Genomic DNA, 15,312 nt, shown 5'->3' with positions numbered 1-15,312 from the left:
GGAGGAGTGAGCTCCCCTCTACCATTAGGTGGAAGGTAATGAGCCCTCCTCCCTCAGAGGGGTGAGGAAGGAACAGCAGTGCTTAGTACACTCTGCGTACTTATGGGGTGGTGGGCTCCATACCACAGCTATACCCCAGGCAGTGTGGAGGCCTGGGCCCCTCCTTACCCCATCCATTTCACACACATACACACACACACACCCCAAGCAACCTGGAAGAAGGATGGAACTGGAATATAAACATGAGGAGTGAATTCATGGTGATGGGTCACAAGATGATGCTTTATTTTTGTCTTTAACTGCAGCGTAGATTATGCAAACAAGACAAGCCACTAGAGGGCTCTGGCTGCGTTTTTCAAGATCCAGAAGAGGAAGAGTTTTGCGCTCCTTCTCTGAGCTCTGCGGAGGCTGGGCTTCCTAGAAGATGCTGCATCCGGTGTGAGCAGCAGAAGGGCCAGAGTTGGAGTTGGAGCGGGGGCGCTTGCAGTTTGAGAAATCCACGGCTATGCCTCAGAAAAGCTTTAGGAAGCGGCCCCTACCAGGCGGGACCTACAAGTCAGAGACCATGCAATCCTTAAACGGCAGAATTAAAAGGTTGCTGGTGCTGCAGTCGCTTCCATTGTGTTCTGTGAACTAACTTCAGCCGCTGCCTTGGGAAATGGGAAGAGATGTGGGCTAAGACCAGGATCTATCATCTGTTTTTATTTTTAAAAGGAACAATTTGCAGTTGAGCTCCAGCACCTCGAGTTTTGTGACACCTGAAAAACAATCACACATATCATGGCATAAGTTTAACCTGCTTTGGAAGCCTGACTCCACAATTTTAGCAGTTTGAGGCGCAATGTGTTTTGCTTGTGCTCGGGGGCACTCTGACTCTTGTCATTTATTAGGTCACCTGTTTCAGACCTGAGTTTGGGAACTTGAAAGCTGAGCTGAGCTGATCCTCCTGACACCCTAGATAAGATTAAAGACACAATTACTCCTTCCCGCCTCCCGTTCCATTATCTGCATATATTTCTGCTTCAGCCCTACTCTGAAAAGGTGTTTCTGCCCCATATGAATTCCTTCCCACACCCATCCCAGCTGCCTCTCCTCTGCAGACTCGCTTTATCCACATTTGTCACTCTGGATCCAAACCTTCCTTGAGGGAAAATGGCTGGAACGGAGAAAGCTCAGGTAGGGACGCTCCAATTCCTCTTCACACATTATGTTTCTACCTGTATGCCTGAGTGAGATGCTTTTACACTTAATGTGTGAATGCACCATGCATGTGTGTTTGCAAATGGGCATCATACAGGTCTGCCGGTCGGGAAGCCAGAATCGATGCACTTTGTACACTCAGCAGCAAAGCCATTGCTGTGTGTAAAGTGTGAAATCCCCTTCACAAGCAAGCTGAATTTCTAAAAGCAAGAGCATACATCATGATCTGCAGAGCCCTTGGTTTCAGGTCCCAGAAGCATGTGGTATGGATGTAAATAGTAGCATGTACTCTGCATATGCTCAGACACCAGCTGACATCCAAACTGACACTGTGCTAGTGCATCAAAGAAAGATGCACCCATGCAAGATGGTCACGTCACTGAGCAGATGTTCAAAGTTGCTCAGTCTTTGTGCTCTTGGTCTGCTTGTGCAAGCAGTGTGCTTGTGCAACAAGGATAGTGAATAGGTCTTAAGGTATTCCCTGCAATATATATGGACCAAGGATGAAGTTTCACAGTAGGAGGAGGCATGCCACAGGATGTGCTTGAGCACCCTGATGTACCAATGCAGCACTAGACTGAAACTTTTCAGAACTAGTTAGTGCAACATGTTTGCATTAATGCCACATTGGTCTAAATGTCAGTCACTCTTTTTAGCACCATAGCAAAATGCCTGCTATTATGACGTGCAATGAGTGTGGTAGGGATATATAGCTCTGTGAGAGAACATCTGTTTTGCGTGCAGAAGGTCTCATGTTCAGTTCCTGGCATTTCCAGTTGGGGCTTGGATTGGAAAGTCTCCTGTCTGAAAACTTAGAGAGTTGCTGCCAGTCGGTGCCAACAACGCTGAGCTAGAGAGACTAAGGGTCTGACTCAGTATATGGCAGCTTCCTATGTTTCTATGAAGAAGGGTCTTATGAAGAAGGGACTTAAGTTTCTATGACTGCAGGGACTCCATGAGGAGAGTACAATGTGTGTCTGTGTATATAATGTGGAGGGTATATTTAATTCATTCATTAATTAATTAACATATTTCTATACCACACAAAACTTGCATCCCTGGGCGGTTTACAATTAAAATAACTTAAACATTAAAATCACTTAAACAATTAAAATAATTAACATTAAAATAATTTAAAACCCAACATTAAAAATATTAAAACCATGAATCTAATTAAAAGCCTGGGTGAATAAATGTGTCTTCAGTGCCTTTCAAAAAGTTGCCAGAGATGGGGAGGCTCTTATTTCAACAGGGAGCGAATGCCAAAGCCCAGGGGCAGCAACAGAGAAGAAGGCCCATCCCCAAGTAGCTGCCAGATGAACTTGTGGCAACCACAGACGAACCTCTCCAGATAATCTCAACGATGGGGCTTATGGTGAAGAAGACATTCTCTTATATCCATGAGGAGGATATAATGTGTGTATAATGTGTCTCTTAAGAGCAAATTTGTTGATATTTTTAAAGTCAGTTTGTTCAGTTATGTATGATTCTAGATTAAAAATAACCACCACCACCACAACAACAATAATAATAATTATTATTACATTTTATATCCTCCAAGGAGCCCCAGAGCGGTGTACTACATACTTGAGTTTCTCTTTCACAACAACCCTGTAAAGTAGGTTAGGCTGAGAGAGAAGTGACTGGCCCAGAGTCACCCAGCTAGTATCATGGCTGAATGGGGATTCGAACTCGGGTCTCCCCGGTCCTAGTCCAGCACTCTAACCACTACACCATATGGCCTTTGCATCTAGAAATAAGAACCTAAGAAGAGCCCTACTGGAACAGAATTTGAGCCAACATCCTGTTCCACACACAGGCTAAATGGATATTTCCAGGAAGCTTACAGCAGGGCTTGAAGGCAACAGCTCTTGTCTATTGTTTACCACACAACTGAGTGGCAGAGTGTCCTTGAACATGGAAGCTCCATTTAGCTATTGTGGAAAAAAGCCACTAAAAGCTCCCCCCCACCCCATGAATTTGTCGAATCCCTTTTTAAAGCCTTCTAAGCCAGTCCCATCATAACCTCTTGTATGAGCTGAAGTTCATGGATATTAAAAGTCTAAGTAATCTCAGACTTCATTCGGTATCTCAAGAAGTTGCTTGCAAATACATGGGGTGGGGGGAGAGGACATGGAGAATTCGTTTTATTTAAAAATATTGATAGATTATTTTGCAGTTTCCGTTTTTGGAAAGTTAGCAGGAAAAGGAAGCTGTATAGCTCACAGAGAAGAATTCATAAAGATTTCCACAGCATTAGGGTTGCTACAGAGAAGTCCCTGCTTCTGAGTTGGCAATAAACCAATTTATTTAAACATAATATGCAAATATTTTAGTATGATCAATCAAACATAATAGAGAGATAATAAGACATAATAAGAGAGCCAGCGTGGTGCAGTGGTTAGAGTGCTGGACTAGGACCAGGGAGACCTGAGTTCAAATCCCCATTCAGCCATGAGACTAGCTGGGTGACTCTGGGCCAGTCACTTCTCTCTCAGCCTAACCTACTTCACAGGGTTGTTGTGAAAGAGAAACTCAAGCATGTAGCACATTTTCTGATGTCCGCTCAGTTAATTTTAGATCCCACTCAGGTTGAATCAGGAAAGCCCCACTCTGAATGCAAGTGTGCACATAGTGTCTTGATACTGCCGCCCAGAACAAAACTCATTCCGCACACAGATGAAAAAAATTAGAGAGAACACTGCTTGGACTACAGTTCCCATCATCCCCAGTTACAATGGCAAAGCCAGTGCAGCTGAGGATGATAGTTGTGGTCCAATATCTGGGAACCCAAGTTTGAAAAGTGCTGCTTCACAGCCCTGCTGTGAAGGATGAACAAGATACTTCTCATATTGGATTAGCTAGTTTGGGTAATTAATTTAGAATTGTTTTAGTTTTTAAAAATTAATCCCCTCTCCTTTCACCTTCAGGTGTTGCAGAATCATCTGGGCTGCCTGACAAGAGAGGAAGACATCAAAACAGATAATAAAAAGAGAACTGAAGACCTGCTGGTAGGTATCTAGGGTGCACCCTCTCAAGAAGAAGCCTTAAAGAAAAAGTGTGCCGTCAAGTCAATTTCAACTCCTGGTGCCCACCGAACCCTGTGGTTTTCTTTTGGTAGAATACAGGAGGGATTTACCATTGCCTCCTCCCACGCAGTATGAGATGCCGCCTTTCAAAATCTTCCTATATCGCTGCTGCCTGATATAGTATCAGTGGGGATTTGAACCGGCAACCTCCTGCTTGTTAGTCAAGCATTTCCCTACTATGCCACTTAAGGTGACACTTAGATAGCTTTAAAACAGGGTTAGAAATAATCCATGGCCAGTTCATCGGTATTAGCCATTATATTTAAAGCAAAGCTTCATGTTCCCATAGGAGGGTCTTCTCTGTGGCCACCCCTCTTCTTCGGAACATCCTTTGCCCCCAGATTTGTTCAGCCCCCTCCTTGGTGGCTTTCAAGGCCCTTCTCAAGACCTACCTTTTTCGCCAAGCTTTTGCCCTTTCTTTCCTTTCTTTCTTTCTTTCTTTAAATTATTGTTATTCGCAATCTTAATTCCTTGCTGACCTTCAAGAGAGCCCTTATAACCCATCTGTTTGGCCTGGCCATTCAGGGTTTTTAATTAGTTTTAATTGTTTTAATGTTAACCTGGTTTTCAAGGTTTTAATTGTTATGATAGTTTAATTGTTTTTTAAGATGTTTTTAAATTGGTGTTAATATTCATTCATTCATTCATTCGATTTCTAGACCTGTTTCTTTATATCTATTTATATCTCTGTTTTAATTGTTATTGGTTTTAATGGTTTCTGTTTTTAATTGTAAACCGCCCTGAGCCATTTCGGAAGGGCGGTATAAAAATTGAATAAATAAATAAATAAATAAATAAATAAATAAAATATTGTTATTGTTCACCGCCTAGAGTCTTTGGAGGAGGCGGTATGCAAGACTTTTTAAATAAATAAATAGATAGACAGGCAGGCAGACAGAAAGATAAATGTATGTCCTGAGGCAGGGGGTGGACTAGACATTTTGCTGCCTGAGGAGAAGAACACTATGTCTCTTCCCTCACTGCCATCTGCAGGAGGTTGCTCAGGATTCTCAGGCCTCTCGGACTTTGCCACCCAGCCAGGCAATGGTAGCAGGGGCGTTCTTTGCTCAAGTGACTGAGGGGAGAAGAGGTGTGCCCCACCAAGGTGAGGAGGGAAAAATGAATAACATGCCTCAGTGGGATGAAGAAAGGTATTGGCAGTGGCCAGCGAGGTGGCCCCTGTGGTGTAGGGTTGCCATTTTCTGGCTTTCCAAATCCGGGTGCCTAATTTGCATATCCTGTAAATTGGCTTGAAAGTAATTTTTGCGCAGTATAGTGACTGCACGTTTTGCTCCATAACTCCACTTCTACAAGGGCTAGAGCGTAGCTTTTTAAAAAAATATTTTTTAAATGAAAGCTGGAATCCAGGCGAATCCGGGTGGGCTAAGTAATCTGGGTGAGATGCTTAAAATCCAGGTGAAACCCAAAATTCTGGGGGGCATGGCAAAACTACTGTGGTGGTGGGGGCCAAGAACTTGCTGCCTCCTTGCCTCACCTGGACCGGCACCTGAGGTGACCTCCTCATCATGCCTCAAGGAAAGGGGAGAGCTGGTCTTGTGGTAGCAAACATGATTTGTCCCCTTTGCTAAGTAGGGTCCACCTTTTTTGCATTTGAATGGGGGGGTTACATGTGAGCCCTGTAAGATATTCCCCTTAGGGGATGGGGCTCCTCCGGGAAGAGCATCTACATATTTGAATGCATATTTGCATGCATCTGCATGCAGAAGGTTCCAAGTTCCCTCCCAAGACATCTCCAAGATAGTGCTGAGAGAAATTCCTGCCTGCAACCTTGGAGAAGCTGCTGCCAGTCTGTGTAGACAATACTGAGCTAGATGGACCAATGGTCTGACTCAGTAGGGCAGCTTCCTATGCTCCTGTGTATGGATTGCTGCCGTTCTGAGGCAGTATCTTATGTCTATTCCGAAAGGAAATGTTATGATCCTTATGGGCGCATAACTACAGCTTTGCAGGCGAGATGTAGGTACAGGTAGACTGGGGGAAACCCGCAGATATGTTGGTTTTACAAAAATCTGAAGGGGAAAAATATCTAAGCAGGTGAAAAAAACCCAAACTGCCCCAATGTAACTCAAGTGAATGAAATGTTTATGGGCTCAGAGGGCTGTTAACAGACAAGTGGGTGAAGCTAATGGAACCCAGTGGTGAGGAAGAAGGGTTTGAGCAAAAAGGGCATCAAATTTCTCAGCTATAAGAATACTCTGTTAAGACAGGGACAATCCCTTCTGCTTCTGAGAGGGAAAGGTGCCTAAAATGTTCACCATGCTAAAGGACAGGCTGAAGTGACTTATTCACACCAGGAATATCTATCTATCTATCTGTCTATCTAATTTGTACACTGTGCCAAACTTTCATCTCTGGGCAGTTAACAATAGCATAAAACAAGTTAAAAACATATACAAAAACTTAAAACAATTTAACAATTTTAAAATCAACCACAGATTAAAACCTAAAAATTGTAAAGAGCTGAAAAAGCTTGGGTGAAGAGGTTGGTTTTCAAATGCTTTTAAAAAATAGTCAGAGATGGGGAGGATCGTATCTCAGTAGGGAGCGCATTCCACAGTCTTGCATTCCACAGAATATCCTGCAACATTTTGATATACCTCTGAATACCAAGTGCTGAGGGGCAAGCAGCAAAGGAGAGCTGTTGTCTTTGTTCCCTGCTTTGTGAGTGTTCTAGAAGCATCTGGTTGGCCACTGTGAGAATGCTGGACTGGATGAATCTTTGGTTTGATCCAGGAGGGCTCAGCTTGCATTTTGGGGGTCACACTGTTCTCGATATCATTGCCTTTGTGGCCAGGGTGAACTTTTCACCACAAGAGCCCATTTAGGTCAGAGCAAGGGTCCATCTAGTCCAGCATCCTGTTTCCCACAGTGGCCAGCCAGATGCTTCTGGAGCACCAAGGTCAAGAGAACCTCCCTTTCATTTGGTTCTCCAGCTGTCAATTTTACCTCCCTTTTTTTCTCCTTTTCTGGTAGAGAGAGATTCAAGCTGAGAGGAAGAAGATTGCTGTGGAGTGGAAGGAGATGCATGAGACTCTAGACGAGCAACAGCAGCTCCTACTGAGCTGGCTACAAGAGATGGAAAACAACGTTGTCCACACTAAGAATGAGATCATCAAGTTTCCTAGGGAGACCTTCCTCCTCAGGGAACTGGGTAGAGAGAAGACACAGCAGCCACTGCTGGTAAGAACTTTGAGAGGCTAGAAAATTAGCATTATAGCTGTCCACTCAAAGTTCTGCAGAGCAACCTTCTAGCCGGCTCTTGCTTTCTGAGGATGACCCACCCTTTTCCCCATTCGCCAGAATAGTAGTAATGAAAAGGGGCAGGTTATTCACAGGAAGCAAAAGCTGGCCAGCAGGTGGTGCTGTGAAGATCATGCAAGACTTCTGCTCGGAGTCTGAATAGAGCAGGAGTAAGCAATCTTTGGCTCTCCCGCTGTCACTGGACTACAACTCCCATCATCCCTTGCCACAGTAAATTGTGGCTTGGAATGATGGGATTTGTAGTTCAGCCAAAGGTGAAACAGAGCATGTGATCCCGTTGGGAAAGTGGACAGAAGTCTGTGGAAGTGTGTGGATGGTGATGAAGCTCATGCTTAGGATGTGTGCAAAAGCTTTTCACATCCTGCATTTTATTGTCATCCGCACAAGTCCCTGAATTGCTCATTTCATCTTCTTTTTCTTGCCTTCTAGGGTGTGGCTGGCACTGGGTGCAGGTGAGTTGCGTCTTCAGTTTCATGAGCTCCTCCTGTTGTGCTTTCTGGGCTTGTAATCTTTCCTGGTTGACCATTGCTGAAAACAGCATGCTGGGGTAGATTTGCCCTTTGGTCGGATCTACTCTTTTTATCAAGCATTAGAAAAATTCATACCATACATACCTATAAGCAGTTTTGACCCATGATAGCTCAGAGCTGAGCCTCCACATACAGAGGCAGTATACCATTCAGTACCAGGTGCTGAGGGCAAACAAGAGGGGAGGGCTGTTGGTGGGCCTCCTGGAAACATCTGGCTGGCCACTTTGGGGTTGTTGGACTACACTTCCATCATCCCCATCGACAGTGGCTGCCCATTTTGACTGGGGATTACAGGAGTTGTAGGCCAGCCATTGTAGCTGGGGGTTATGGGACTTGTAGTCGAACAACATCTGAGGACCCAAGGTTGGAAACCCCTGGTTTAGATAAGAACTGCACAACTTTGGCTCGCCTACAGTTTTGGACAACTCCTCCTATAATCCCTGACTATTGGCTACTGTGGCTGGGGATGTTGGGAGTTGTAGTCCAAAAGCAGCTGGAGGGCCCAAGTTGTACAGCCTTGTTCTAGATGGACTTTTGGTCTGATCTAGTAGGCACTTCCTTATATTCCTAACACCACCTTCTTTTTTGCTTGTAGAGAGGAGATGTTTTTCCTAAAGTCACAGGCAAATTTGGAGGAACTGGAGCAGAAACTGCACAATTTTGCTCACAAAAGGGCCTTTTTGCAGCAGATGATGCTGGGCTTCAAAGGTGAGGGAGGATTTTGCTCTTAGAGTTTATGCATTAACAAGTCTCCCCACTCACCCACTGTCTGGACACAACTCTAGGCTACAAACTGGGGGTGAAGAAGATGGGCTGAGGCCTCTTTTAAGAATGAAGAGCCTATAGCTGTACCCCCAAAGAGTGAGCTATCAAAAAGGCATAGATAACAAGATAAGAGTTGTTTTAGGGACACAGGGAGCTGCCATATACTGAGTCAGACCATTGGTCCATCTAGCTCAGTATTGTCTTCACAGACTGGCAGCGGCTTCTCCAAGGTTGCAGGCAGGAGTCTCTCATAGCCCTATCTTGGAGATGCCAAGGATGGAACGTGGAACCTTCTGTCTGCAAGCAAGCAGATGTTCTTCCCAGAGCAGCCCCATCCCCAAGGGGAATTTCCTACAGTGCTCACATGTGGTCTCCCATTCATATGCAAACCAGGGCAGTCCCCACTTAGCAAAGAGGACAAGTCATGTTTGCTACCACAAGACCAGCTCTCCTTCGTTTTCAACAAAGAGTAGCAAAATGAACTCTTATTCAACACATTTTCCATGGGGTGGTTTCAAGAGATTCCAGCAGTGACATTGAGTGACCATTTCCTCCTCCTCTTCTGTCCTTTTCCATGCAGGGGAGAGCGGGGGGTGGGGGGAGGAAGGGTGGCTGTGTCTGAATGCCAGACCTGCTGGGCGGGGCAGAGGACACAGTAGGATCACAGCTCAGCACTTGTTCAAGAAACCCTAATTTGCCTCGTTCTGGGACTACTGGGAGACCTCCTCAGCTTCCCCCACTTATGAATGAGGGTGTAACCTGTGCAGGAGTTGGGAAGAGAGGGAACTCAAAGAGCGGGAAGTTATTCCCCAAGTCATTAATCCTGTGTACCTGTAGATAGAAAGCTTGCAGGTCAGGGAGCAGACTGAGCGAAACCCATCTCGCTGACATGCTGGTTTTCTATGTGACAGGAGTTTTGGCTTTTGTATGAAGGAGCTTGTAGTCATCTGAGCCCCACTCTAGAGTCCAGACACAGGTTTACCACTTCACCTGCTTTATGAACTACGCTTATTTTTGGCTTCCCGTGTTGCAGTAAAGACGTGTAGAGAGAAAAAGAAACAATAGCTTGTGCAGGGCCTGAATTACCTGTTTTGTTCTTTCCTTTCTCAGAGACTCTGCAGCTGGAGTTGAACAACAGTGGAGGTACACACACCTTTCTCTTGTTTGTGTCCTGTACTCTTTTAAAACATACTAGGTATTTCCAAACAGGGAAATATTTCGTTTGAAAATAGATGTTTGCGTTTATCAACTCTCTGTCCAGATTACATAGCTTCCTTTTGCACAGCATATTCATGTTTGACTTGCATCACATACCGCTTACTTTCTCCATGTGCTATTATGCAGGGCCACCTGCTGGCCATTTGTGGGAAATAATGTCTTTTTGAAACTACAGTAAAAGTAAAGGTTAAATTGTGCCCTTGAGTCAGTGTCCTGGCACATGGCTTCATGCTGTGGGGTTAATGTTGAGCGAAGCCATGTCGAATCACAATCATTGCATTGAGGGAAGCAGCCCCTCCCCTCTGCTCTCGTTTTTTGTTTTTACAAGTTCACATGGCATGCCTCCATGTTTTCCTTCTAGCCAATGGTGGGGAGGGAGATGGAGAGAGAGTACTAAAGAGCTACATCTGCATTCGAAAGACAGTATCCCTCTTATCATGCTAATGATTCTAAGTCAGTGCCTCTCCCTGTTTGCACCAGAAAAAGTCGCTTAAAGCCAGCATTTTAAAAACCCAGAAATACCTCAATATAAGCTAGAATTTGCAGGACAAAACCTAACGTGTGTGTGGAGTGGGTCCAAGGATCTTGAAGGGACTTCATGGTAGGTTTGGCTGCTGTGTGAATGCACACACTCTCTCCCGAAGGAGATTCGGGGTAGAAGCCCTGTCTGTAAAGTTTCCTGGAGGTTTTACAGACAGGGCTTTATGCTGTGGGGTATCCAAGGAGCGAATTTACTTCGCAGCAGATTCAAGGCAGTTTAATCCAGGGGATTAGGTGGAGAATTCACATAGCCCTCAGCTGCTCCCCTACGCACATCAAAGACAAGCGCCGGAGCTTAGCAGAAACATTGAGGTTTTTCCCCCAAAGCCACTGGAAATAGAAAATTATTTTAAGTCAGACATACCTTGGGCTAAGCCAGAATTCGCAGCCTCCCTTTGGCCCTGTCTGTCCTGGTCCCTGATAGCCCGCAGGGAGGTTGGCTTAAATCCAGCGAATATGTGGACTAGCACACTCCAATCAGGAGAGGATTCAGGGGGAAAGCCCTGTCTGTAAAACCTGGCGACCACAGAGCCCTGTGGTCTTCTTTGGTAGAATACAGGAGGGGTTTACCTTTGCCATCTCCCACGCAGTGTGGGATGATGCCTTTCAGCACCTTCCTATATCGCTGCCGCCCGATATAGGTGCTTCCCATAGGCTGGGAAACATACCAGTGGGGATTTGAACCAGCAACCTTTTGCTCACTAGGCAAGTCATTTCCCCTGTACTTTAAAACAGTACTAAAATACTGACCGGCTACACGTCCCTGTCTCCTTTACCCAGCCTGGCTAGGCTTAATGGGACCTGCCTCAGAGCAGGGACAGGGAGGGAGTTGAGCATCACCCTGTGCCTTCTCTGTCCCAGGCTGCTTGTTCCTTGTGTCTGCCCCTCTCCGCGGGCCCGACACTCTCCACCAGCCAGCATCGCCCGCCCCCAATTACGGGGCCAGTGCCCCTCTTTATTACCTGTAATTGATTACCCCTTACAGCTGTTGCCAATGCTTCTCCTTCCTCCTGCTCAGACCCCCCTCCCTTTGGGAGGCATGCTGCTGCTGTTATCCTCACAGGCCTCCCCTTGGGTCTTATCAGGGCTCAGGTCCTCCTCCGCTGGAGCTGAGTCCCTGCCCGTTGGCAGCCTTTCCTCCATCTCTCCCCGGCTGGCACCCCGTCCCTGTCGCCTTGGGCCCTTGCACCACTCCATCCTCGGAGGTAAGAACAGCCAGCCTCGCCGAACAGATAATTTTAATGCCCCTCAGTCTTGTTTCTTTTAAAATTCTATTTATTCAGTTTTGCCAAAAACATAAACATTTGGTACATCAAGGATGTAGGTCAATAATATACATTGTACAGAGAAAACAACCACCCAATAAAACACAGCAACCAAAAAACCCCCCCAAAATTCTTAAAATCATTATTCATTCATTCATTTAATTGTTGAATGTATATACTGCCTTTCATTAAGACAATCCCAAAGCAGTATACAATTAATTTAAAAACCATGTACAATTAAAACATTACCCAATTAAAAGTACAAGTATTAAATTTAAATATAAAAATAACAGATCTCTATTTAAAAACCTGTATAAAATAAAACAGTAAAACGCAAAACACAGAGCAGCAGCAGCTTTAGTCAGGATGTCAGCCATGAAGTAAAAATATATACTTTTAATGTTGGTATATCTCCTTTTAGCTCTAACAGGAGATGGACAGGTGAACAAGATGGAAGATGAAAAACCTCAGATAGTTCATTCCAAGCAAAAGGAACCATCAGAGAGGCCCATGGAAGGAGCCATAGGGATCCGTTTCCCACATCAGGAACCAGAAGAAGGTCAAGAGAATCAATCAGAGAGAGCACCAAGGAGTAACCTGAGCAAAGGAGAAGAGGAGGAAAAATCCATTCCTGGAGAAGGAGGTGACAGGGACCCTGATGGCAACAAAGTTCAGCAGAGGACTTTAGAGAACAAGAAGCAGAAGACATGTGCTGAGTGTGGGAAGAGTTTCAGTCAGAGCTCACGACTTATCAGGCATCAGAGGATCCACACAGGAGAAAAACCATACAAGTGCTCCGATTGTGGGAAGAGTTTTTGCCAGAGATCCGGCCTTATTGTTCACCAGCGAACCCACACAGGTGAGCGGCCATATAAATGCTCTCACTGTGAGAAAAGCTTCAGCTTGAACTCTAACCTCATCGCACATGAGAGGACCCACACGGGGGAGAAGCCATTCAAATGCTCGCACTGTGGGAAAGGCTTTAGTCAAAGGTCAGGCCTCATTGCTCACGAAGGGACCCACAGAGAAGAGAAGCCGTACAAGTGCTCAGAGTGCGGGAAAAGCTTCTGTCGGAGCTCAGATCTCATTGTCCACGTGACGACCCACACAGGAGAGAAGCCTTACAAGTGTTCTCACTGTGGGAAGAGTTTCAGTCGGAGGCCGGACCTCATTGTTCACGAGAGAACCCACACAGGAGAGAAACCATATACATGCCCTGACTGTGGAAAAAGCTTTAGCCAGAGATCAGGCCTAATGGCGCACGAACGGACCCATGTAGAGGAGAAACTGTACAAATGTATGGTTTGTGATAAGAGTTTTAGTCATAGCTCACACCTCATTGTCCATGAGACGACCCATGTGGAAGAGAAACCCTTTAAGTGCCTGGACTGCGGGAAAAGTTTTGGACGGAAGCCAGACCTAATAGCACACCACCGAAACCACACGGGAGAGAAACCGTATGAATGCTTGGATTGTGGGAAATGCTTCAGCCAGAGGCCTAGCTTGAGTGCCCATGAAAGGACTCACATGGGAGAGAAGTTGTACCCATGTTCAGAATGTGGGAAGAGCTTCCGGAACAGCTCCAACCTTAAATCCCACAAGAGGACCCATATTGGGGACAAACCATATAAGTGTTCAGTGTGTGAGAAAAGTTTCAAGTGGAGCTCTAACCTTATTGCCCATGAAAGAACCCACACTGGAGAGAAACCATACAGATGCTTAGACTGTGGGAAAAGCTTCAAATGGAGCTCAGATCTTAGCAGACACCAGAAAATCCACATGGGAGAGAACGCATGAAAGATCCAAGCGAGAGGAAAACTTTTCAGTGTGCTTTGACACAGTGCCACGGACAATACATTTTGTCCCAAGAGCGGGGAGGAGTGGACAGGCGGGTTTTTGTTCTTGGTTCATTTGTGTATATGAGCATTGTGTTGTATTGTTTGATAAGCAGACATGTGGAATTAGCACTATTGCTGCAGGATACTGGAGACCTACAGCTCAATATATAGCTGACTGTTTCAAATGGGTATGGGGATTTTAATCATGAGCATCAATTCTCCCCAAAATAAAATTGTGTTCAGGTGGAATTCCGCTCTTCCACAAATCCTCCTTCTAGTTGTGGTGACCTCTAATGCCTCAGGGGTGCCTGTCTTTTGTTACAGTATTATAAAGAACAACCCAGGAGAAGTCTCTCTCTCTATTTCTCTGTCACATTCACACACACACAGCAGTGTTGTGTGTATATAATGTCATTTACACACACAATCATGACTTGTCCCCTTAGCTAAGCAGGGTCCACCCTGGTTGCATATGAATGGGAGACTAGAAGTGTGAGCACTCTAAGACCTTCCCCTCAGGGGATGGGGCCACTCTGGGAAGAGCAGAAGGTTCCAAGCTCCCTCCCTGGCAGCATCTCTAAGATAGGGCTGAGAGAGATTCCTCCCAGCAACTATGGAGAAGCCGCTGTCAGTCTGTGAAGACAATACTGAGCTAGATAGACCAATTGTCTGACTCAGTATATGGCAGCTTCCTATGTTCCTATTATGCTGGGTACTGAGTGTTACGTTATTTGCACACACAAAAAACAACCCACCACAAACTCAAGTTTTTAGTCCTTCAAGTTAAGATCACTTTGAAAGTATGCAAGCAATGACTGGTGACATCTCAGAAGCCAGAGGGTTTCAGGGGATTGCAAAGTAGCAAGTGCTTCATATGAACCTGACTCATCCTGAATTGGACCACTAATCTAGTATTGTCTACACTAATTCATCAGACATGGGTGGTCCAAGGCGCTGCAGTACCTGAGGCAAGGTGCCAAATGCTGGTTTGCCCCACAACCCTATTGGGGATTAACCCCCTTTCAAAACCTTTGATAGTGGTGTGAGGGGAAGGAAGGAGGGGTGGTTCCCACAGCCTCTTCTTCTCCCCTTGTGCTTCTTGACAGCTTTGGAGTGTGAGGAGATGTGCGTACAAGGGTCAGGTCAGTACCAAAGAGATGCTCCAGTGGCTGTTATCTTGCCAGCCTTCTGCTGTTCCAGTAACCTGTGACCTGAGGCTACCACCTCACCTTGCCTCATGAAAAGGTTGCCCCAGTTCCCAGAGTTCAAGGCAGGGGTCTTTCCTAGCTCTTCCTGGAGGTGCTAGTGATTGAATTGGGGCCATGTGCCTACAAAACAGCTGCCGCTGAGTTGCAGCCTTTCTGTGAAAGAATAGTGTGATGTGCAGCGCCTTTGCCCTCCTCACAATGGACAGAAACAATAAATTTTGATGTACATGATGTGCTGCCGCCCAATCCATGTTTACCCAAAAGTTTGTTCCACTTTATTCAGTCAATTTACATGGGAGTTTGGACTGCAACCTTAAGACACAGAATCTAGGTCAAAGGACCAAATGGAGTGTAAAAAACAACCCACCCACTCTCTA

The 15,312-nt window shown here is 45.5% G+C and overlaps 1 protein-coding gene across 3 annotated transcripts; it reads left to right on the top strand.

The window, feature by feature from the left end:
- The first annotated feature begins 365 nt into the window (after window positions 1-365).
- On the top strand, window positions 366-13,998 carry LOC128343068 (zinc finger protein OZF-like). 3 transcript variants are annotated; one of them, XM_053291547.1, is made up of 7 exons: window positions 366-1,176; window positions 4,131-4,211; window positions 7,284-7,490; window positions 8,001-8,023; window positions 8,697-8,809; window positions 9,977-10,009; window positions 12,311-13,998. In XM_053291547.1, exons 1-7 carry the CDS (start codon window positions 1,153-1,155, stop codon window positions 13,684-13,686), a joined length of 1,857 nt encoding a protein of 618 aa, XP_053147522.1. In that variant the 5' UTR covers window positions 366-1,152; the 3' UTR covers window positions 13,687-13,998. The 3 variants fall into 3 exon arrangements, with proteins under 3 accessions (XP_053147522.1, XP_053147524.1, XP_053147523.1); XM_053291549.1 differs by lacking the exons at window positions 366-1,176; window positions 8,697-8,809 and having other exon boundaries at window positions 4,036-4,211; XM_053291548.1 differs by lacking the exons at window positions 366-1,176; window positions 4,131-4,211; window positions 7,284-7,490 and adding an exon at window positions 7,843-7,876.
- The last annotated feature ends 1,314 nt before the right edge of the window (window positions 13,999-15,312 follow it).

The sequence above is a fragment of the Hemicordylus capensis genome, chromosome 2, assembly GCF_027244095.1.
Source record: "Hemicordylus capensis ecotype Gifberg chromosome 2, rHemCap1.1.pri, whole genome shotgun sequence".
Classification (NCBI taxonomy): Eukaryota; Metazoa; Chordata; class Lepidosauria; order Squamata; family Cordylidae; genus Hemicordylus; species Hemicordylus capensis.
The sequence above is the reverse complement of the archived record's forward strand: the minus strand, read 5'-3'. Positions and strand labels throughout refer to the sequence as shown.

Bases quoted from the DNA above. Each gene is read 5' to 3' on its own strand.
- LOC128343068 (XM_053291547.1), top strand. From the start codon at position 1,153: ATGGCTGGAACGGAGAAAGCTCAG. The intron at 8,810-9,976 runs GTGAGGGAGGAT...TTCCTTTCTCAG, and splicing joins GATGATGCTGGGCTTCAAAG to AGACTCTGCAGCTGGAGTTG. The intron at 10,010-12,310 runs GTACACACACCT...ATCTCCTTTTAG, and splicing joins GGAGTTGAACAACAGTGGAG to CTCTAACAGGAGATGGACAG.